The sequence below is a fragment of the Gigantopelta aegis genome, chromosome 9, assembly GCF_016097555.1.
Source record: "Gigantopelta aegis isolate Gae_Host chromosome 9, Gae_host_genome, whole genome shotgun sequence".
NCBI lineage: Eukaryota > Metazoa > Mollusca > Gastropoda > Neomphalida > Peltospiridae > Gigantopelta > Gigantopelta aegis.
This window is the reverse complement of record NC_054707.1, coordinates 23,091,555-23,117,251: the sequence shown is the minus strand read 5'-3', so window position 1 is coordinate 23,117,251 and position 25,697 is coordinate 23,091,555. Positions and strand designations below refer to the sequence as shown.

The 25,697-nt window shown below is 39.3% G+C and overlaps 1 protein-coding gene across 2 annotated transcripts; it reads left to right on the top strand.

The window, feature by feature from the left end:
- Positions 1 to 1,865: 1,865 nt before the first annotated feature.
- On the top strand, positions 1,866 to 19,497 carry LOC121381222 (coiled-coil domain-containing protein 1-like). 2 transcript variants are annotated; one of them, XR_005959063.1, is made up of 7 exons: positions 1,866 to 2,059; positions 3,301 to 3,390; positions 5,913 to 6,029; positions 7,703 to 7,877; positions 10,223 to 10,411; positions 11,587 to 13,602; positions 18,462 to 19,497. XR_005959063.1 is itself a non-coding variant. In XM_041510432.1 (6 exons), the coding sequence occupies exons 2-6, from the start codon at positions 3,319 to 3,321 to the stop codon at positions 12,630 to 12,632; spliced, it is 1,599 nt and encodes a 532-aa protein (XP_041366366.1). In that variant the 5' UTR covers positions 1,866 to 2,059; positions 3,301 to 3,318; the 3' UTR covers positions 12,633 to 13,867. The 2 variants fall into 2 exon arrangements, 1 of the variants encoding a protein (XP_041366366.1); XM_041510432.1 differs by lacking the exon at positions 18,462 to 19,497 and having other exon boundaries at positions 11,587 to 13,867.
- Positions 19,498 to 25,697: the final 6,200 nt, after the last annotated feature.

Here is a 25,697-nt window from a genome sequence, read left to right as displayed (position 1 = left end):
AAGACGAAACAAAACAACCGTGATGGTATAGCCATAAAATCTGTTTATACTAGTATACAATCCAGAGTTTATTACTTCACATTTCCCCCTGTTTTTTAATGTTAAAATAACGAAATGTCGCCTGGACATGGGACATGGGAGTCCACTCAATGCTGTTAGATCTACTGCTAGACCAGTAGAGCTAATTTTAATCAGATTGCAAAAAAAAAAAAAAAAAAAAAAAAAAAAAAAAAACCACGGTTGAAAATCACTCCAAAACAGATTCAGTCTCTAGATATTTTAGGATTGTATGAAACAAGTTTAAATGAAGATGTACTATATGCTTTGGATAAGCAGATTGATGAATCGTAAATAAGAAAGGTTGGGGCATAGTCGTTTACATTAATACGCAGAAAAGACCTGGAAACTATCAACGTACAATTAATCTCGATTCGGTGCTGTACCCTCACCGTGGTGCAGGGGTGTAACATTTTCTTTGAGAATGGCCAATACAGCACAAATCCCCTTTTTTTCTTCGAGATACAATTGAAATTTTGAGTAAAAGTCAGTATCTATCTGTGACATTTGTATTTTTGCACAGTTCTTTGCACTGTTTTTATTTAAATCTTGAATTTTTATATTGATGTTGATCATCACTTTATGTGTTTGCATTACCATAGTTTGACACCCAATAGCCGATGTATTTTTCGTGCTGGGGTGTCGTTAAACATTCATTCATTCATTAATTCCATAAAATAAACCTTTTCTAGCAAACGTTGTGTATAGATTTCCTGATTCAGTTCAGTGGATTGATTGTTATGAACTAAAGTTGGCAAAGCAAATCAAGAAATCATTGAATTGGTCTTACTTGGTGATTTTGTTAACGGATATGCAAACAAAAATGGTCAAAGGTTGCATCTTATAATGGCTTTTCCCAGCTAATTACTCATATGCGTACGAGATAGGGGGTAAGGGGAGGGGACTGTCTCTCCCCACTTCCTCTGTGCTGGTGTGAACCATCAAATTCGGGCACAAATGATTGATAAATTCGGGCAAAATTAACTTGCATGAAATCTTTTAACCATATATTTCCATTATTCTAATCATAATATTATTTGTAATCCATGTAAAAATTCATAGTGATTAGTTTGTAACTCTAATTAGCTGTTTGGCAGAATTGCTAATATGAATAAGTGTTGTTATAAAGGTTCGGGCATTTTCGTTGAATTCGGGAAAAAATCGACCTGCCCCCCCCCCCCCCCCCCCCAACAAAAAATCCTAGCTACGGCCCTGATGTAATTAATCAGCCCACCAGTGTATATACAGAGAGTTCCACCACTGAATTATAACGACCATGCACGTGCATTGCATTGTCGTGATCACTGGGATATATCCTGCAAATGGCTAATTACCTTTAATAACTACTTTGTTTTCGTTCTGTATGTAGGCCTACACAAACACCAACTTCAACATATTTACTTCATCAGTTCTATTGTCTAAACAGGAGGTGCAATTACAGTAGATATAGAAGTAATGGAATCAACTACTATTTTGCTAAATGCCCATTAGACTCTGCATTGTGGAGAGATACGGTCTTGATTCATACCTGTAGGCCTAGTAATACAGATAAAGACAATGTCGTGCAGATTCGTAGGAATCAAGGGCTGTGTCCCACCCGCTCAAAGACGAACATGTACGAGGTTGTTTTTTTTTTGTTTGTTTGTTGTTGTTTGTTTTGTTTGTTTATTTGTTGTCCTACTGTAGAGAAATTAATTTACTGCTATTTGTGTAACCTTCTTTAAATAATAACTATGATTATTATGATTATTATTTATGTTTTGACGTCATTGCAGATTGCGTCACGTTTACTTTTAAGTGACGTCAAAGTCGTTCAAACACATGTAAGCCTAAACAAAAATGTACCTGAAGTAAAATGGATATATGCACCTTTTATGGATGTGGTATACCTACGTTTAATTCAGTCAGAAATTCAAATTCACTTGAAGCTAGAGATTCAAAGAATAAACATTCCAAAAATGTTAGTTTCAAAACTGCACATGAAGCTTTCACCTGAGAACAGGTACGTTCATTAGCTACTCACTGAGTAATATTAATATATCCGTACTAAGATCTTACCCCTGCTTGACAATGGAAAGTTCAGATGGAGTGTGGTGGATTATACTGTGTTCCCATGCCTCCGAAAAACAAATATAACCGCCGTGTAACCAGCCCTCACTGGCTGAGGCTACAGCTAAAATTATGTTAAGTAATAAAGATGGCGGCCTCCATTAGGCCTACAGTTGTATTTATTGATTTGCAATAGCCAACAGCTCACATTTACATACTCCGGTAATAAATTGTTACGTTATAACTTAAGTTTTTATACTGGATAGGTTCAGTGTATTATGACGAAAGAATGGTTTTGATATACATGTATACAGGAGAAACGATTTATAGTGCATTTGAAATATAAATTTGATATGAAATGGAAGCTTATTTAATATATTGTAATAGATATGTTTTATAACTTATTTCGTATTATGTGAGGCAGTGACATTGTAGAAAATGTGTTTTGTTTCAAGTTATGTTGTTGTTTTTGGTGGTGGTGGTGGTGGTGGTACAAGGTAGTACTAAACCAAATAACTTCCGACTGGGCCAAAGTTCGAGGTGCAATCATGTTTTGATAGAGCAGTTTATAACCACAAGTCTGTGATACATTTGAGTGTGTTAGTTGTAAAAAAATGTTTTATCTGGGCAAAAAATGTATGCAATTTTATTGCATTTAGTACCACTGTGTCAAGTAGCCTTGTGCTAGAAACATGTATGGGGTGCCTGTAAAAAACGTATTCAAATTTTGTTCGGAATTAGGGTAGTCATAGACGATGCCCGTTATCTCTGAAATGAGCATCTTGACCCCCAATTTTTATTATTATTTCTTTAAGGGGGATATTTCCGTAGCTAGGATGGGGTGGGGTGGGGGAGGGGGGGGGGGCAACTGAGTAGTTAATAGTCTAAAACTCCTTAAATGGTTAAAAAGAGAATTTTCTTTAAGTTTCTATATGTTTTGGATTTTTTCTGCCCCCCTCCCCCCCCCCCCCCCCCCCCCCGCTAGCTACGGCCCTGGAGGGATGGTAGTATTTATATCAGTGGTGTATATGTCGATTGATACGCTGCAGGTAGGAGTTTTAGCCACATATGTTACTATTGTCGTCTATGGGATTTGACTTGGTGGTATACACCCTATACACACATGTATAATTTTATTTATTTATTTATTATATTTTATTATTATGTATTTAACTAGGTTTTTTTTTCTTTCAGCTTGGTAACTCGGGACTTATGAAGCTAGCACAGCTCGTGATATTACTTTCTCTATCGGCAATGAACATGGACAGTAGATATTTAAACATGGTAAGGTCAACTGGCATAACCTACTTAATTTACATATCGTCCGTTGGCCTGTTTCGGTGAGGGACCTGTTTCGGTGATTGCGTCATTTGTGCGCAACAGTACGTACATTCGAAGATTTCTCTTTTACATGGGGAAAGTAACAAATGTCAGTCACATTCGCAGACATGTACCTAAAAATAAAGTTAAAACGAGCAAAGCAGGCCCGTAGGAACGACTTTGGGAGGGGGGGGGGGGGGGGGGGGGGGGAGAGTTGCACTGACGGATCGGGTACAAACACCATATCAAATTTTGGTTACAATGGCAAACGTTAATGTGATAAAAAAAGAAAAAAAAAAAAAAAAGCCCCCCCCCCCCCCCCCCCCCCCTTCGGTTCCTACGGGCCTGCAAAGAAAGCAAAATTAAACTTGACCCACTCATAAACACGGCACATTTCTTAATACATTTTTTTCCTATGATTTTCAAAGACTGTCATTTGAAACAAAACTTAACTTTAAAAAATATTTGTGTCTGTTCTCAACTGTACTGGGGCGGAATGTAGCCAGGGGGGATGTAGCCAAGTGGTACAGCGTTCACTCGATGCGCGGTCGGTGTGGGATCGATCCCCGTCGGTGGGCCCATTGGGTTATTTTTCGTTCCAACCAGTGCACCACGACTGGTATATCAAAGGCCGTGGTATGTACTACCCTGTCTGTTGGATGGTGCATATAAAAGATCCCTTGCTGCTAATCGGAAAGAGTAGCCCATGGAGTGGCGACAGTGGGTTTCCTCTCTCAATATCTGTGTGGTCCTTAACCATATGTCTGATGCCATATAACCGTAAATAGAATGTGTTGAGTGCGTCAATAAATAAAACATGTCCCCCCCCCCCCACTAGTTATTGAAGTCACGTGATTGTCACTGCGTCTGCTGGCAAAACTCTCGTTACAGATACTTGCCAAAATAGATTGTCCTTATATGTTTTAACATAAATATCTTTCTGGATATGATTATTTGTTTATTTAATTATTAAAACTTAGAATGCAGCTTATATTTTTAACCAAACAATTTTACCGTTATAACATTCACTTATAACACGATTGCAAGACATCAAAATTATTATATTCGTTTTCCTAAAATGTGTTAACATTGGTTTTCAAGGACTCCATTTGTAATTTGCCTTAAAATATTAAAACTATTTTTTTATATAAATTATTATAAGTACATGTTACATGTTTTGATAAAACACTGAAAAGTTTTGTGTTGGAAAGTTTTTGCTGTAATATATACCGCTAAACGTTTCACTCACCGAAACAGGTTACATAATTTACAATAATTACTGCTGATGCTACAGTTTTTGACGCACGTGCGGTAAACTGCTACATAACGGCCAGTTTAGTGCTTATTTGAAGCGTAGAAATACGCATAAAAAGGTGGCTATTTTGATAACAACCGTCTGTTTATAAATATTGAATGCTTCAGAATCGAATGTTTATGGTCACCGAAACTAGTTCACCCATGATACATCGCAGACACTATAGGTCAAGGCTATATGGATCTTCTGTTACTGTTTTCGTGGGATCCTTTTAGTGACGTCCAAACTTTATTATCATTTGCCTGATTTTGTACAAGGAATTGGTTGGGAGGGAGGTGTGTTATACTTTTTTTTTCTTTTTTTTTTCTTTTTTAAATTTCAACATTCTGTGTTAATATTCCATATATTAGAGTCACCAGGGGTAGTTTCCTCAGATAGGCTTACGTACCTTTTCTGCCGAAAACGTATACTTTGCCTAAACTGACAATTTAAGCAGTAAGTTATAAATATTTTTTCTTACACACCTGTTGGTGAGGACACCATATACCAGTTATTAGTGATCTTACACAGCAATATCATACACGTGTGTTAATAATTTAAAGCCATATGCTTGGCTATGTGATGGCCCAGTCGTCACAACCATACTATCCAATGATTGTTCTTCGATGGTCCATTTTTCTTTTAGTAAAAATGTAATTTTAATGCTTGATTTTCAATATGCATGTATAAATAAAAAAATTTATAAAAGTGAAATAGCCTTTAATGGAAATGAAAACATACGTAATGTCATCTCATAATATTTCATTACAACTTGGCAAAACATTTTTGTCTGATTTTAACTTCACTTTACTTGAAAGTTTACCTACCAGTGAACCTGCAACTGATTGCTCTGTTACGCATTAGTTAACTGCATACGCAGTAAATATGTTTTAGTTTGAAAAGACGCTTAAAGTGTTAAACCTTTTTTTTTAAATTTGTTATATCTATATATTTTGTAAACGATAAGGAATATAATACTACATTTATGTCCGTTAGATACCATATATTTTACAACTCGTTGTAGTAAAACAAAATCCAACTCGCTTTTGCACGTTAGATACGTTTTAAAGCAGCCCGTAAGATAACTGATATCTAACGGCCACTCATGTAGAACTATCTATGTAATTTAATGGTTTAAAAAGGGTCTGTAATGTTAAACAGTTTAATAACTCGAGCCAGCGTTGTCTTTCAGGATCATGAGCTTCTACATCTCTGCCTCTCGGGGTTCGACTGTCCAGATCCGCGCCACGTCTGCTATAGGCCAACTAATGACTCTTTCTTTGGCCACTGTATTGCAACAGCATTACACGTGAGTTTTATTCGGAAACACAGGACTGTTTCTAGCTTTACTCACCCACCCCCCCCCCCCCCCCCCGCAAAAAAAAAAAAAAAGGAGAAAAAAAAATAAAGAAAAAAAATAAAATAAAATACAATGTATGATGCATTGGTCTAACGAACAATACTATTGGACAATTTGACGCTTACAAACCAATGACTTTGTCGGTACTAAATATGACGTCATCACGATTTGACAAACACACAAAATGACGTCATGTAGTTTAAAGAGTTTGCCTTTAGGGTGTACACTACCAAATCAAATCCCATAGACGACAATAGTAACATATACGGCTAAAACTCCTACCTGCAACGTATCAACCGACATAAACGCCACGGATATAAATACTACCACCCCTTACGCTTAAAGTGAATCAGAAAAAAATGGGGGTCAAGCTGCTCGTTTCTGAGATAACGGGTAGCGTCTATGACTACCCTAGTTTCGCACAAAATTTTAGTACTTTTTTTTACAGGTACCCCATACATGTTTCAAGCACAAGGCTACTTGACACATTGGTACTAGATGAAATAAAATTGCACATTTATTTTACCCAGATGAAACTATTATTTTTTACAACCAACACACTCACATTTATAACCAATCACAGGACTTGTGGTGTTCACTTCTCTATCAAAAGTTCGGTGCACCTCGAACTTTGACCCAGCCGGAAGTTATTTGGTATTGTACTACCTTTACAGGTCTCTGTTTTTGGTGTTAAATTAATAACAAAATATCATTTTAATGCAATTCATTATAAATTTGGAAGCAGAATAAAGAGAACTTGTGTTTTTAAAAATTATCTATGAACGTGATTAAATTACAACGTTATAGTAATTCTCAGAACAGTGCGTAAAGTGGTTTACATCGTTCCTATACAGGTTGGCCTTCGTGCATGTGCGTCGAAATTAAAGGCTTTTAGAGAAAATAGCTGAGGTAATAAATAGAATAACAAACTCGGTACCAGTTATTATCGTGAAATAATTTTCATTTGTCACTCGCTAAAGCTCGTGACAACTGAAAATTATTTTTTAGACTTTTTAACGTTTGTAGTTACATATCAAATATATTTTTCTGCATAAAATATCAATGGCTGTATATTAAACAGTTTTCTGATCGGTCTAATATTTGTACTAGGTTAAATTTCATTTTGTTTCCTAAAATATTTGAAATTATTTGAAGACAAAATTCAGTTTAGGCTTCTTATAAATATTAAGACGAACAGAAACACATTGAATATACAGACACTGATATTCTAGACAAGGAAATATATTTAATATGTACGTTTAATCGTAGAAATGGTTTATTAGTCGGAAACATCTTACAATGCAGCAAACTCAGGAATGTCCCTTTAACGTAACATTATAAGCATGGGCCCAGCTGGTTTCTATATGTACACTTTACCGTACACGTTTGGAATTGCAACACAGGCGCGGATTCAGGCGGGGGCCCAACCCCCCTATTTTTGGTAATACAATATACATGTATATTAAAGAATACACCTTAAATGCAAACCTATTCTGTCCACCGGTCAAGAAAACAACAACGGGTTTTTGGGCTGCATCTATTGAAAAATTCTGGATCCGCACTTCCAACATGCATCTCTGTTGTTGTACAGACATTCAAGTTCATTGTCTTTTTTGTTGTAGAGGATTAACAATCGTAAACGTAGTACTGGACCATATTATCGTTGGCAATTGAAACGGGTTCATTATCGACACGTGAACCAACAACTTGTAACATCCCATCACCAGCGGCAGAGGAAGCACCATCGTCGTCGACGTCTAATACGCCATCAACATCGCAGAAAAAGATTTCGCAGAGGTGCAGACGAAATTATTTCTCAGCCCGTTTGAGTCACCTTTTTCGTGCCTTTAAATTTTTTTTTTTTTTAAATCATCGTCCACAAAATAAAATACTATATTGTAGTAAAGGGACTAAATTATATGACACCCGATGAGAAACAAACAAAAATAATTACCCCCACCACCCCCCACCCCCCCACCCCCAAAAAAAACCCCCACCAAACGACCCAAAACAAAACAAAAAGCAAAGCAGACAAGCAAACAAAAAACATAAACTACGATTTTGGCAATCTTTACCCATTCAAGCTTCCTGCACGCACGCACACGCACTCACATACACATGAACGCGCATGCATGCATTTCTACGGAAAGACCGGCCTCGGTGGCGTCGTGGCAGGCCATCGGTCTACAGGCTGGTAGGTACTGGGTTCGGATCCCAGTCGAGGCATGGGATTTTTAATCCAGATACCGACTCCAAACCCTGAGTGAGTGCTCCGCAAGGCTCAATGGGTAGGTGTAAACCACTTGCACCGACCAGTGATCCATAACTGGTTCAATAAAGGCCATGGTTTGTGCTATCCTGCCTGTGGGAAGCGCAAATAAAAGATCCCTTGCTGCCAATCGGAAGAGTAGCCCATGTAATGGCGACAGCGGGTTTCCTCTCAAACTCTGTGTGGTCCTGAACCATATGTCTGACGCCATATAACCGTAAATAAAATGTGTTGAGTGCGTCGTTAAATAAAACACTTCTTTCTTTCTACGGAAAGGGGCGGGATTTAGCTCAGTCGGTTGAGTGCTCGCTTGAGGTGCTTGCGTCGCAGGATCGAACCACCTCGGTGGATCCATTCATCTGATTGTTTGTTTTTTCTCATTCCAACCAGTGTACCACAACTGGACAAACGCCGTGGTATGTGTTTTCCTGTCTATGGGAAAGTGCATAAAAAAGATCACTTGCTACATTAGAAAAAAACGTATCGGGTTTCCTCTGATGACTACGAGTCAGAATTACCAAATGTGTGACATCCTGTCACGGGGATTCTATAATACCCGTAACTGGATAAAACACGATTGTCCAAATATCTCTCCTAACTGTATATCTATTAGATCTCTCTGTAACGGGCAGTTCAAAACCGCTTTGGCTCGTCTAGGTATGATCAGAGATACGATCTTATATAAGGTATATATTATTATAGCACGTTTAGTTCACTAGAAAACACAACAAAAACACAATACACTTTGGAATCTGTATTAACCTACGCTGACAAATGTACAGCCGCAGTAGTTAATTAATAACAACAATAATAACAACCCAGAACTGATCACTTAATTAGTTAATCTCTAGGTGTCTAGTTTACACAATATGCTAATCACTTCACCGTGACACAACACCCACACGTGTGATAATTGAGAAATGTTTCTAGGGGAACTTAATTAATAAAGGAATTACAACACTATTCCTAACTGGTTAATTTTTAATTAACCCTTAACTACTCATTCAGTAACCTTGTAACACAGAATTAATACTGGTACCTATCACAATAAAGACAATAACCTACAGTTTACCTAGGTCTTCTAGGATGACTGGCTAAGCTTTATATTACCAAATACTCGTATAATGTTAGAACAATAAGTCTACGATTTACTTCGTCAGATGACCGAAGACACTGTCTAAAGAATATTGGTATAATACAGTATTAAATTATTTAAAGTCACATCAATCACATCAAGGTTATACACAGAGCAGAAAATAAAATATTTACCAAAGTCCAACCGGACTAACGTTCCCCCGGGATACCTTCCTCTCGTTCTGTCCTTTTTGCTTCTCTCAGATATCTCTGAACCATAGCTATTTATTATAAAATCAGAAAATCGCCTGGGGGTACAAGGCGGTCCTCCCCTATCATCTGATATTCCACCTCTCCCAGAGTCGGTATATTTTGTCTCTGATCGTCAGTCTGGCTGTCGCCAATCCGCGACCAATCCCCTGGCCATAAACAGCACTACCGGAGATATTACGTAACTACTAGCCACATGGCCTCCACACCTGCTCTGGGTGTGTATTAGAAAAGCTCGATGACCGTCGCGCAGAAGTATTACGTAACAAGTTGCCCAGCTGGCTAAGTGCAATTGGAACTGCACACGGCCTTCTAAAACAATTAATATCGCCACAGGCGAAAACAAAATTAAGAGCATGTATCGTCACACATCCAATAGCCGACGATTAATTAATCGATGTGCTCTAGTGGTGTTGTTAAACATAACAAACTTTTCCTACAGAAATATAATAACAGTTCCACCCCCCCCCCCCCCCCCCCACCCCCCACCCCCCATCTTATTTCTAGCGAGTTACTCTTACACTTACAGATACGCTTGGCAGCAGCTATCATAAACACAAACAAGAAAATTATTTTATGGTGGACCGTTCCGTGAAGACTGTGGACAAAGTAGAAGATCCATTGCCCATAGTGCGACAGAACTCTTCCCCGCAAATATTTCAACAAACGAGACAACCCAGTCAACCTAGTTCTAGGAAGGAACGGGACACCAGTGCAAGTGAGGACGGAAATTTATAGGGTATTGATAATATAGATTCGGTTTTAACCAGTACAGATGCTGATATTAAAACGAAGTAAACAGGGCCGTATCCAACGGAGGAGGAGTGGGTGCAGGGTGCTGTTGCTTTACCAACCAGAAAATAAAAAACCTGTTAATTCAGAAAGATCCTTTTTGTCTAGCTGGAAGCGCCGTACATTACTGTGACATCTTATTTATTTAAATATTTATTTATTTTATTTTATTTTATTTTATTTTATTTTATTTTATTTATTTATTTATTTATTTATTTATTGTACTCCCCCTCCCTCCCTCTATTTTAGGCTAGGTACGGCCCTGGTAAGAAAAACAAATCAGAATATTTTTTTCCGAAAAAGTATAATTTCATCAAACTCCGCGAGAAGACAACATCCTTTACTACGGGTTATTACAGCTGTTTCAGTCATATTTTGAACTATGTTTTTAAAAATTGCATTTAAAAAAACTGTGTTTTGTTTAACGACACCACTGGAGCACATTTATTAATTAACCATTGGCTATTGGATGTCAATCATTTGATAATTCTGACTCATAGTCATCAGATGAAACCAGCTACATTTTTCTTATGCAGCAAGGGATCTTTTATATGCACCATCCCACAGACAGGATAGCACATACCACGGCCTTTGATATACCAGTCGTGGTGCACTGGCTGGAACGAGAAATAACCCAATGGGCCCACCGACGGGGATCGGTCCCATACCGACCGCGCATTAAGCGAGCGCTTTACCACTGGGCTACGTCCCGCAACCTAGCCGATGATTATATAATCAATGTGCTCTAGTGGTGTCATTAAACAAAACAAACTTGTATTTTTGTTGTTGTTTCTAAAAACGTTTTATTTTTATTTTCCGTCAAGCCAAAGTGGAATTATTGACCAAAAGCATTTTAAAACTTCATCTGTAGTGGGATTATTGAAAAATCCCAAGCCTGTAGAATGAACATAGAGTGTGACTTCATATTATCCAGTCTGAGTCACAAGCCATAGTAGTTTAAGCTTGTCTCCCATAAACTATCTAACCTGCTACAAATCGTCACAACTTTTTGAGACTATGTTCACATGTTATAATGCTGATAAATTGGAATTTACACTTGAGAGTTAATTGTGAGGGGTTTTGTTCTTTTCTTATTTTTAGTAAGTATAGACGATGGTTATGTTGACAACGATGATGATCATGAAGACGACATAGAAACCATTCAAGCAATATCAAATACAACAAGTGATGATGATGATGGTGGTGGTAATGATGGTGGTGAAAACGTTCGCAAGACTATTGATGAAGAAAACATTCAAGTAGTATTTAATACAGACACAGCAGATGATAATAATGATGATGATGGTCAAAACATCAAGGGCATTATAAAAGAAAAACACATTCGATCAATATTAGTTAATGAAGATGAAGATGAAGATGACGACGACGATGATGACCTTGAAAATATTGTGAAGTCAGTAGGCGAAACAACGGTAACCCATATAACCACTGTAAACACAGGATATGAGGGTGAGCGTAAATACGTTGACAATCTTATTGCAGCGCTTGATAGTGCCGCCGTTGAAGATGATGACGACGACGACGACGATGATGATGATGATGATGTAATTGCACAGCTTGACGACGATGATGATGATGATGACGACGATGATGATGATTTAATTGCACAGCTTGACGACGACGATGATGATGACGACGATGATGATGATGATGATGATGATGACGACGATGATGACGATGATGATGTAATTGCAGAGCTTGATAATGCCATCGTTGAAGATGATGACGACGACGATGATGATGATGTAATTGCACAGCTTGACGACGACGATGATGATGATGACGACGACGATGATGATGTAATTGCAGAGCTTGATAATGCCATCGTTGAAGATGATGACGACGACGATGATGATGTAATTGCACAGCTTGACGACGACGATGATGATGACGACGACGATGATGATGTAATTGCAGAGCTTGATAATGCCATCGTTGAAGATGATGACGACGACGACGATGATGATGTAATTGCACAGCTTGACGACGACGATGATGATGATGATGACGACGATGATGATGATTTAATTGCACAGCTTGACGACGATGATGATGATGACGACGACGACGACGATGATGATGATGTAATTGCAGAGCTTGATCGTGCCGTCGTTGAAGATGAATAAGATGAAATGGAAGTTCTGCAGTTGCTGCATGGTAAAACTCATCAAACGAAATGATACAGATATTGCAAACTGACATTAACATAACAACATGAGAACAAACGAAGTGACCAAAATGGAAAGTAGGCCATAACGAAGGACGACATGGAACATGCTAATGATCCAAACAAATGCTGGACATGATATAACAAAAAGGTGTATGTGTGATGCAAATTTATTGAAAGGCCAGTATTTTGATATAACATTTAACAAAAAGAAAAAAAAAAGGCTAAAACCTATTCGAAAACTATTAGCAAACTCTATTTAAAGGAAACTCAAATCCTGAAGAGAGAGAGAGAGAGAGAGAGAGAGAGAGAGAGAGAGAGAGAGAGAGAGAGAGAGAGAGAGAGAGAGAGCGAGAGAGAGAGAGAGAGAGTTTATGTGTGTTGAGAGAGAGACAAAGACAGAGTGAGATACACAGAGAGTATGTGTGTGGATAGAGAGAGAGAGAGAGAGAGAGAGAGAGAGGACACACACACACACACACACACACCACATAGACAATGGTGATAAAATCATGTAATATGTCAAAAGTAATAAAACTATTCCAAACAAGCTATAAATAGTGAACAGACTGTTCTCAAAGAATAAGGAATATTGAAACGGCTGAAGAAATGTAGCAAGAAGAAAATCCTGGGCAAAAGGAAGAAATGTACAAGCACAGAAGAAAGAATATTGAAACAGCTGAAGAAATGTAGCAAGAAGAACATCTTTGGCAAAATGGAGAAATGTAAAGGCCCAGACGAAAAAACTCCTTGGCAAAAGGAACAACTGTAAAGGCACAGAAGAAAGAAGATTGAAACAACTGAAGGAAAGTAGCAGGAAGAAACGCCTTGACAAAATGAAGAAATGTGAAAGCACAGATGAAATATCTGTCACACAGGAACCTCTAGATCGTCTGTCCCAAAAGATTTGGAGGTTGTCTAACATTCAGGTATAACAATTCTTCCAGCCTTTACTCTACATGTTCTATTGTATTGAAAATCACATTGCACGATATTCGATGGAAGTTGCAGTTGACCATCCCTGTCTGTTGTACTTATGTTATGTCGCATTTAACATTTCATGATTTACTAGAATGTACAGTTGGAGTTGTATGATATTTATCTATGCACAACACCATCAGTTTGTAATGGACTGAGACGGTCGTTCTGCCTACCTCTCAACCTCTAATGAAAGAAATGTCCATGGCACACTTACAACGATGTATAGTATATATTTCCGGCTGAGACCTGGATATTATAGTTATCCTAATGTTTATACAAACACTGACGTCGGGAGCGGGATTCTGGGTTTGTGGGTGGGCTTGATGGACACTGATCCTCTGAACTCTGAAGTTGATATGGGAAGCTAAAGACCAGTGGCGAATCCAGAAAATCCATTTAGGGGTTGGGGGCAATGTCATGAGGCGGAATGCAAGGGAACTTTGAGGGAGATTTGGAGGGGGATCGTAAAAATAAAATTAAAAAAATTAATATATAACTGTCGCAAAATTTAGGGGGCGGGCCCCTGCCCCCCCCCCCCGATCCGCCTCTGAAGACATTAATATTTTGATGTAACCGTTCGGGACAGGTCAGAATTAGGATGTTACTGGATGTTTCCAAGTATTTTTGACAAATCCATCCTTCCATCCTGAATAGTCAGGATGTTTGGGCAATCAGGATTCTTTGACTACGTACGACCATAAAAATTTACTGGGTTCCAAGTCCGCTTCAAACACTGGATGTAATTATGCGCTTGGAAAAAATTAAACTAGTTTGGTATAAAAATCTCATAGACCTTTTATATTTGTCTGTCGCCCTATAGAGAATGTGGGTGCCCCACGCCCTTCCCAATGTAAAATCATGACTACACCAGTTAAACAATGTTAACGTATTTGGCTAAAAATAATTCAAGCAATATATCAATAAAATCATGACCCATATATATGAATACTTCGAATCTTCTGCTAAAGTCTTAACTGGGTAAATGGAAGCTTTCATGGCCAGTTTTCACTTTTGGGGAGATCTGTTATACTATTATACTAGAGGCATTTCTTTATGATAAATACACCTCGATGGTGTCGTGATTAAGCCATCGGACATAAGGCTGGTAGATACAGGGTTCGCAGCCCGGTACCGGCTCCTACCCATAGCGAGTTTTAACGACTCAATGGGTAGGTGTAAGGCCACTACACCCTCTTCTCTTCCACTAACCTATAACAACTAACCCACTGCCCTGGACAGATAGCTGAGGTGTGTACCCAGGACAGTGTGCTCGAACCTTAATTGGATATAAGCAGGAAAATAAGTTGAAATGAAAATATGATAAATATAACAATTTTTTAACACTTTGCTACATACCAGTCCAGGCTCGAACTGAAGAATTTATCACCCACGGCAATTTAAAAAAAAACAATTGCCGTCGGTGAAAGGGCCGAACGACGGCAATTTTGAGTATGCCGACGGCAATTTTTTTAAACTGACTTTTGCAGCAAATAAACTTATCTGAAAGGTTTTTTTCCTGTATGTACATGTAGTGAAATTTCTTCAATGTATGTCAATAAACTTCAATAAACAAGAATTTATTATAAATGGAATCATGGACTACTAGTATAAGCTAACATTACAATGGTGTTTCTGAGACGAAGTCGCTCAAGTTTTCGGTGAATATGACATGAAAATGGTTCTAAGGATGACATTAAATTGTAGTGTTCTTGGTGGGTGAAAATTAAAGGAGGATGGTCACGCAGCCCCAACCCACCCCACCATTAAACCCCCCCCCCCCCCAAAAAAAAAAAAAACCAACAAAAAACAACTGAAAAGCAAAACAAAAACAAAAACAAAAAAACGTTTCGTCACCGTATATCATTGTGTGTTGGTCGACTTTGAGGAAATACCTATCCCTTATTTTGCCCCTTGGTATCTGGTACTGAAAAGTTTGTACGATGTACAAGCTGCCTTATCTTTTGTGCACTGTTAGTTAAAACGTAGTTCAGTTAAAACGGACTGTCGGTCTGACATTTACGGGTATTCGTTTTGCTAAACCGATCAAAGTTTTAATATTATTACTTTAATAAAGATTTTAAGATGACCGAAAAATAATAAAGATATTTTTTTTAAGCGATCCCCTACCATGGGATAACATTTTTCTGGGGTATTTTTTATTTCCATCTGCATCGAGTGAATCGTTCGCATTGATATTGCCAGCTAATAAAAAGTAAATTAGTTTTGTTTTTGTAAAGGCAGTGTATATATTATTTGATACCCAAAATAAATGATTTTAATAATGAATACTACCACTTCCGTTTTTATAAGCGGTGATATCCCCCCCCCAAAAAAAAAAAAAAAAATAAAAAAATAAATAAACGTTTCTAATATTTTATAAGGAACTGCTGAATAAAGAAATGACAGTAAGTAAAAATCATCAGTTACGACAATTTAAATCTGCAACTGAGGTTAAAATATCAAACACAAGTAAGTGGACACAAAAGACAGAATGACTGATCGCGTGACAAATTTGGCGCCAAATAAGTGTGTGTGTGTGTGGGGGGGGGGGGGGGGTGTTTCAGTCGGAGATTGCCGAAACAATAAAAATAAAATGTTTTCATTGCTAAAATAAAATATAACTTTTATTTGTGTATCAAACATACAGATGGATATTGGTATGGGACACAACAGAGGCTGTTAAAAAATAGTGTTAAATTACGTTACGGTAACTGCCGTAAGCTACTAAAGTTTTTCGTCAGTTGCGCTTACAAAGCGACTTCTTTCTTTTGATGTCCAGTGTGCAGACTGACTGATGTTGTTCAGTGTGCAAAAAAATGTGCATCGCAGCTGGGTGCTGTAAATTATAACAGGATACCGAAAAATAAAGAGGAGCGCAGAAACAACAAATGGGGCTGTCAAACGTAATGCAGTGAGAATGTATTTTATACAACAACACATGGTACGCGCATGACTAAATATAGTTCCATCGCGTGGTACTGACTAAACGCCCATTAACTCCAACCAGGACCCAAACATCCGGGAAATACTTAATCGTAGCCACCAGGATGTAACATCTCGCGAAATGCGATTTTCACTAAATACTGGCAGATAATGTTCATACACGTTTATACATTTTGCCGTCGGTGAGGAGCTTTCCCGACGGCAGTAATTTTTATCCGGCGGCACAAAAGTCCCATCGGTAACGCTCCAATTGACGGCAGTTTATACGTCACCGACGGCAATTGTCGTTGTTGCCGCCGTTAAGTTCGAGGCCTGCCAGTCACTTTACGACGTACTCTGTAATCTGTCCTGATATTGAATATAATTTTGAGGATTTGGAAAAGAAAGGAATGTTATTACGAACATAACACTACAGTGCAGTACGTCCTCTCTTTTTTTAAATGTTCGTAATTAGCTCAATTAGCGATAACTGACATGAATTGTCTGGGGGGTTTTTCATTTAATTATTTCCTTAAACGTACTTCAACTTTGGAATTAACTTGTTATGTTGATGAATTTTCTTTCCATTCAGTTTATTTAGTTTTTTAACATATATATGAAGCCAAACTGTTGAAATAACAAGTAGCTCAAAGCAATGTATCTATTTTCTTCTTCTTTTTTTTTGCACATGGAAATGTCCGGTAACAAACAAAGAAAGAAATGTTTTATTTAACGACGCACTCAACACATTTTATTTACGGTTATATGGCGTCAGACATATGGTTAAGGACCATACAGATTTTGAGAGGAAACCCGCTGTCGCCACTACATGGGCTACTCTTCCGATTAGCAGCAAGGGGTCTTTTATTTGCGCTTCCCAAAGGCAGGTAGCACAAACCATTGCCTTTGTTGAACCAGTTATGGATCACTGGACGGTGCAAGTGGTTTACACCTACCCATGGAGCCTTGCGGAGCACTCACTCGGGGTTTGGAGTCGGTATCTGGATTAAACATCCCATGCCTCGACTGGGATCCGAACCCAGTACCTACCAGCCTGTAGACCGATGGCCTGCCACGACGCCACCGATTTTTTGTCCGATTTTTAAACGAAAATGCCGGAATCTCATTATCAACGTTTATTCACCAGTGGCGGATTTATTTGGGGGGGGGGGGGGGGGGGGGGCAGTGACATGACGTGAATGCCAAGGGAAGTTTGTGGGAGGTTTGGAGGGGATCGTAAAAAAATGAAAATTAATATATAATAAAATTATAACTATCGTAAAATTTAGGGGGAGGGGCGGGCCCATGCCCCACCCTAGATCCGCCTCTGTTCACATCTGCAGTACTATCGTTGTACATTTTTATAGGAGGGCCGGAACGTAGTATGATGGTAATGCTTACCTGATGCGCGGCCGGTATATAATCGACCCCCGTCAGTGCGCCCATTGGGCTATTTCTCGTTCCAGCCAGTGTACCACGACTGGTATATCAAAGACAGTGGCATGTACTATTCAGTCTGTGAGATGCTGCAAATAAAAGATCACCGGCTACTATAATCGAAAATATTAGCCCATGGCGTGACAGCAGCGGGTTTCCTCTTTATCTCCGTGGTCCTTAACCATACTATGTCCGATATTGGATGGTGCTTATAAAAGATCCCTTGCTACTAATGGAAAAACGTAGAGGTTCCTGTCTAAAACCATACGTTAAAAGCTCCCTTGTTACTAATGGAATAATGTAGCGGGTTTCTTCTCTAAAACTACGTCAAAATTATCAAATGTTTGACATCCAATAGCCGATGATTAATAAACCAATGTGCCCTAGTGGTGTTGTTAAACAAAACAAACTTTAACTTTGACTTCTTTTTTTTTTTTTTTTTTTACAGGAACTACAACTATGGAATATTAAAGTACAAAATAGAAATGATTTGTTTGACTGTAATTTATAACGGTTCACACGTACACTGGTCCAACAAAAACAAAATCCGCATAGGGAGGCATGTTCCACCCACCCCCACCCCCACTCCACACACACTGACTTAAAATGTAGGCCTTCTCCTGCGGGCTTGTGCCCTACTCACATATTCTTAATCAGGCACGGGAAAACAGAGGCCCGCACCCCACCCCCCCACCCCCACCCCCCCCCCAAAAAAAACAACAACAACAACAACCAAACAAATGTTGCGACAGTTATAATTTTATTATGTATTAATTTTCATTTTGTTTTACGATTCCCTCCAAACCTCACTCAAAGTTCCATTGGCATTTCACCTTATGTCATTGGGGGTCCCCTAAATGGATTTTCTGGATCCGCCACTGGGGAAGCAAGTCAATATTAAAGCTAATAGAAAAAGATGCGAGTGGTATGGATTTAAAACTTAATATGTTTTATATTAATGTTAACCTTATAAAGTGACATGCCAATTCATTGGTTCGTTCTTGACGCAAAGGGACTGTATACGTTACAGGTGTTCTTTTAATAAAAATCCTTTTGTTTTTGTAACCATGGTATGTATTTGGTATTTGTAACTGTGAAGATCATGTGGAGTCTCATGTTTCCTTCTTTAAAACTAGTTTTATGATGTTCAGCCATACGTGTTCATTTGAAATATTGTAAACACATTTTATCAGTTAAAAGGTCTATGCTGTAATGCTGCTGTATATAGCGAACTAGGACATCCACCAATGTATGTGAAAAGGCAGACAGAATAATTAAATATTGGTTGAAAATAATTTCAAATAAAAACTCTGTTATGTACCTAGCGTATGATGTTTTAAGAAAAGATGCTGATGTGAACATACTGTCACAGTGTAACATTTACAACAATATTCAAATGAAATTTATATATATTTAGCTGTGTGTCTACGATTCAATTAATTTTTATTGTGTACCTGCATTTATGCAATAAACGTTGATCATCACTTTATTTGTTTGCATTTACCATAGTTTGACACCCAATAGCCGATGTATTTTTCGTGCTGGGGTGTCGTTAAACATTCATTCATTCATTTATGCAATAACTGAGTATTTAGTTAATTACAGGATAGCAATCAGACCAAAGAGTGGGAACCTAAATTACAGCAATTAAGTACACTATGGCTTTTAATTGTTGCCAGCCAGCCTCAGTGGCGTTGTGGTTAAGCCATCGGACATAAGGCTGGTAGGTACAGGGTTCGCAGCCTCAGTGGCGTTGTGGTTAAGCCATCGGACATAAGGCTGGTAGGTACAGGGTTCGCAGCCTCAGTGGCGTTGTGGTTAAGCCATCGGACATAAGGCTGGTAGGTACAGGGTTCGCAGCCTCAGTGGCGTTGTGGTTAAGCCATCGGACATAAGGCTGGTAGGTACAGGGTTCGCAGCCTCAGTGGCGTTGTGGTTAAGCCATCGGACATAAGGCTCGTAGGTACAGGATTCGCAGCCTCTGTGGCGTCGTGGTTAAGCCATCTGATATAAGGCTGGTAGGTACAAGGTTCGCAGCCTCTGTGGCGTCGTGGTTAAGCCATCTGATATAAGGCTGGTAGGTACAGGGTTCGCAGCCCGGTACGGACTCCTAACCAGAGCGAGTTTTAACGACTCAATGGGTAGGTGTAAGGCCACCACACCATCTTCTTTCTCACTAACAACTAACTCACTGCCCTGGACAGACAGCCCATATAGCTGATGTTGTGACCAGGACAGCGTGCTTGAACTTTAATTGGAAATAAGCATGAAAATAAGTTGAAATGAAATGAAATAAAATTGTTGCCGACAGTTTACCAGCTAAAAACTATAACCCATGGCAATTATGAGTCAACAAACATATGTATCTTATAAATATTCGTTTTTCTATACATGAAAATATATACTCTTCAACCAAAAAAATATAGGGGAACTCTAATAAGAATTTACAATTGCCAAAATTGTAAGGTATATTAGCTGTGGGGAATGGTTATATTATAATAGTGAATTAATTGGGCAAATATTACAACCGGTAGTTCAGTATTACAGTAGGTTTTATGACCACCAAAGATATTAAAGGACGATTGGGGTCAGAAGTGAAATTTGAAAGTTGACGTTTTTTTTATCAGTAAATCGTAAATTCAAACAATAAAAATGACTAAAAACTAAATAATAACAACTGTATGATCAACAGAATGAAAAAGATTGACAGAAATAATGTTCCACAGCGATTAATCAACCTTCCTGGAATTTGTCAAAATCGAGAATGGCACCCCACGCACGTGTATAGGGCAACTGCGTGATACATGTGCAAACTATGGAATGTGTTTCGGTGTGTTGATAAACATACCTAAACGTTCTTTACTAGGATGTCTGTGGTCAAAAAGTATGTTCGGTCTAATAGTTGATATTAACATTAATATTTCAGGTTCCTCTAATTTTAAAAAAAAATTTAAGAGTATATATAGACCCAGAGAGAACGAAGCAGAAACCCGAGGAGGATAGATCTGCTGTTCGTTCCTTTGGGGGTTCTCAGTCGCAGTGTCAGATCTATCGTTCATCTAAGAGCTTAGACTTATAGTATCTGTATCACCAGGTTGTTAACTTGTTAATCATGTTTAATATTGGAAAACGAAATAAGAAACCACATCACCAACTTGTGACTTCTGTTCATTAATTTACATTCATCAGAAAATAAGAACACAGGAAAATGTACTCCGTGTTAATATCGTACAATGGTTTAAATTGGGTGTCACGGGGATTCTATAATACCCGTAACTGAATAAAACACGATTATCAAAATATCTCTCCTAACTGTATATCTATTAGATCTCTCCGTAACAGGCGGTTAAACCCTAGTATGGCTCGTCTCTAGGTATGATCAGAGATACGATCTTATATAAAGTATATATTATTATAGCACGTTAGTTCTCTAGAAACACAACAAAAACACAATACACTTTGGAATCTGTATTATCCTACGCTGACAAATGTACAGCCGTAGTAGTTAATTAATAACAGCAATAATAACAACCCAGAACTGATCACTTAATTAGTTAATCTCTAGGTGTCTAGTTACACAATATGCGAATCACTTCACCGTTACACCACACCCACACGTGTGATAATTGAGAAACGCTTCCAGGAGAAGTTAAATAATAAATGAATTACAACACCATTCCTAACTGGTTAATTTTTAATTAACCCTTACTACTCGTTCAGTAACGTGTGATAATTTAGAAACGCTTCCAGGGGAACTTAATAAAGGAATTACAGCTCTATTCCTAACGGGTTAATTTTTAATTAACCCTTAACTACTCTTTCAGTAACCTTGTAACACAGAATTAATACTGGTACCTATCACAATAAAGACAATAACCTACAGTTTACCTAGGTCGTCTAGGATGACTGGCTAAGCTTTATATTACCAAATACTCGTATAATGTTAGAACAAAAAGTCTACGATTTACTTCGTCAGATGACCGAAGACACTGTCTAAAGAATATTGGTATAATACAGTATTAAAATATTTAAAGTCACATCAATCACATCAAGGTTATACACAGAGCAGAAATAAAAATATTTACCAAAGTCCAACGGACTACGTTCCCTGGGAGCCTTCCTATTCTGGTTCTCCTCGATATCTCTAAAAACTAGCTATTTATTATAAAATCAGAATTCGCCTGGGGGTACAAGGCGGTACCTCCCCCTATCATCTGATATTTCCAACGCGACCAAGCGGTATTATTTCTCTCTGATCGTCAGACTTACTGACGCCATCGTCGCCAAATCACGGTTGTAAAAACCGCACTCGCAGAGGTATTACGTAACTACTCGCCGCATGGCCTCCACAGCTGGACTAAGTGCATATTGGAATGCCCGATCGCGCGAAGTATTACGTAACAAGTTGCCCATCTGGCTAAATGCATTAGGAACTGCACACGGCCCTCTAACACAATTAAAATCGCCACAGGCGAAACAAATTTAAGCGCATGTCCCGTCACACACCCCCACCTCAAAAAGGATATTTCCTCTACTCTAGGAATAGGGAAATATACTACATTAAAACAAAAAGGTGCGTTAACCGACGCATACGGGCATTTATAACACATGTAATAATAAGGTGACTACCAGTAATCACACTGAGTCTCTGAGTCCCTGGTATACAAATAAAATATATATAAACAAAACAGAAATAAGGAATGTCAACACATTATCATAACGTTCAACTTCGGGACAGGGCATCAGCGATTACATTGGATGTGCCCTTGATATGTTCAATGGTAATTGGGTATTCTTGCAGAAGAAGACTCCACCTCAAAACTCTCTGGTTGGTGGCTTTCATTCTGTGAATGAAAGTAAGCGGATTATGATCAGTAAAGACCACCACTTGGTGCACTGCCGATTTCACGTAGATCTGAAAATGCTTCAGAGCTTGTACCATGGCCAAAGCTTCCTTCTCTATAGTGGAATAGTTCACCTGGTGTTTGTCAAACGTTTTCGAGAAGAAACTTACAGGATGGTCCAGTCCATTTCCGTCTTCCTGGAACAGCACAGCTCCAGCTCCCACGTCACTGGCATCCACAGCTAGCTTGAACGGCATTCGGTAGTCTGGCGCTGCCATCACGGGAGACGAGGAGAGCATCTGCTTGAGACGGTTAAATGACTTCTCGCATTCAACTGACCACTGGAACTTCGTTTCCTTCTTTAGCAGCGATGTGATGGGGGCCGCTACCGTCGCAAATCTAGCACAGAAACGACGATAATAACCGGCCATGCCAAGGAACCGGCGAACTTCCCGACGGTTGGTCAGTGCAGGGTACTGGCTGATGCTTAGTGTCTTAGCCTGCAGTGGGGCGACGCAACCATGTCCGACAGTATGACCTAAGTAGGTCACTGAAGCTCTCACGAATTCACATTTGCCCAGGTTCACAGTCAAGTTAGCTTTCTGTAGGCGACTGAATATTAGTTGTAACCCGGTTAAATGTTCATCTCAAGTGTCGGTGGCTAACACCACATCGTCCAGATACACACTGACGTTTTCTAAATCAGATAACACCTGGTTCATCATCCTTTGAAAGGCAGCAGGAGCAGTCTTCAAACCAAACGGCATCACTCGGAATTGGAAGAGGCCGTCAGGTGTGATGATCGCCAGAATGTCCTTAGCTTCCTCCGTTAACGGAATGGCATAAAAACCCTTCAGTAGGTCCAATTTGGTGATGTATTGCACGTGTCCAACTCGGTCGATGCAATCGTCAAGGCGTGGTAGAGGGTAGGCATCTGCCTTGATGAGTTGATTCACGCGACGTAGGTCAGCGCACACCCGGAAACTGTTATTTCCCTTTTGAATCAGAATAACAGGTGATGCCCACTGACTGTTTGATGGTTCCAGAATGTCGTGTTCCAACATGTAATCTATCTCCTTTTTTTAGTGCCGCGCGTTTTACAGGATTTATCCGATAGGCATGCTGTCGAATCGGTGTAGCGTTGGGTTCCAAGCGCACATCCTGGATTAAGGTATTGGTGACCGTTGGAAAGTCCTGACAAATGGAAACATTGTCTTGTATCAACGTAGTCAGCTTTGCTCGCTGGGGGCTGTCAAGGTGCTGTAGATAAGAACTCAAGTCTGCTAGAATCTGGCTGTTGGCCAACTTGACCACTGCAGTCTTGACGTCATCACAGGAAATTGAGTGACTCTCAATTTGGACAGGCAACACTGGAACTATCGGCAGTCTGTCAAAATAACCTTTTAGCAAATTGATGTGACAATACCTACTTTTCCTAACCCTATCAGGAGTGTTTATCACATACCCTGTCTCATTAACCCGTTTGTGCACAACATAGGGACCGAAATACCGGTTCTGTAATGAACCCCGTTTAATGGGAAGGTACAGCAGCACTTTATCCCCTGGTTTAAATTCCCGACTCTTAGCCTTCCTATCAAACACTGATTTTATTTTGCTCTGAGCATAGCTCAGATGCTTCCTAGCCAGTTCAGTCGCCTGCCACAACCTATCTCTAACTCTCCCTACATAAATCAGCAGGTTTTCGGCATTATCCTTGTCTAACCAACTATCTTTTACCAATATGAGAGTGCCTCGGGCTGAATGCCCATAGACCAACTCAAATGGGGTGAATCCTAAGGATTCTTGCTTAGCATCCCGTGCTGCGAACAACACGAAAGGAATTGACTGGTCCCAGTCAGTACCATTGTCGAAACAATGGCAGCGGAGCATACGTTTCATGCTCTGGTGGAAACGTTCTATGGCGCCCTGGCTCTCAGGGTGGAATGCAGCAGAACGAATCTATCGTATATCTAACATAGACAGTACTTGCTGGATTAACTTGCTCATAAAGTTCGTACCCCGGTCGCTTTGAATTTCACCTGGTAAACCTGTGTACGTAAAGTACTTAAGCAGCGCACTAGCTACAACCGACGCAGTAACCTTCCTTAAGGGAATCGCCTCTGGAAAACGCGTAGTTAAGCACATAATTGTTAACAAGAATTGGTTGCCTGAACGCGTCTTCGGTAATGGCCCCACGACATCTATCAACACTTTTGAAAAGGCTTCCCCAACTATGGGAACCTTCTGCAGGGATAGGGAGGAATTAGCTGATTTGGTTTGCTCACAACCTGACACACATGACATGACATACAATGCTTACTGACATCTGCAAACATTCCCTTCCAATAAAACTCTGAGGCAAGTTTACTATGAGTTTTATTCCGCCCTAAGTGGCCAGCAAACACGTCCTCATGTGCTAACAATAACAATGACGGACGGTACTTAGAGGGCACCACAATTCTACATCTTGTCACACATTCCTCACTATCAGGCACAACCTTTTCCACACTCTTATTCATTAACACTCCCATGTCCATATAATACCCTGACATCTGATCCTTCATCTCACCCTCAGTTAACAATGTAGTGCGAGCTGCCAACAAACTTGGATCAGCCCCCTGCTCTAGGATTAACTCTTTGTCTATTACAAGGTAAGCCCCCCCCCCCCTATCAAACACAACTGGTTCATTTCCCCTCTGCGGGAGATCAACAGGTTCCACCACATTTAATTCCTCAGTTGACTTATCTACCATATTACTGATAACCTCATCCACTCCATTTCATGGCTCACACACGTATCAGACAAATCACAAATATCCTCTGGGTCTCGTGCTAACCTA

Coding starts and splice junctions, on each gene's coding strand:
- LOC121381222 (XM_041510432.1), top strand. CDS start 3,319: ATGAAGCTAGCACAGCTCGTGATATTACTTTCTCTATCGGCAATGAAC. Junction 7,878..10,222: donor CAGAAAAAGATTTCGCAGAG/GTGCAGACGAAA, acceptor TTACACTTACAG/ATACGCTTGGCAGCAGCTAT. Junction 10,412..11,586: donor GGAACGGGACACCAGTGCAA/GTGAGGACGGAA, acceptor TCTTATTTTTAG/TAAGTATAGACGATGGTTAT.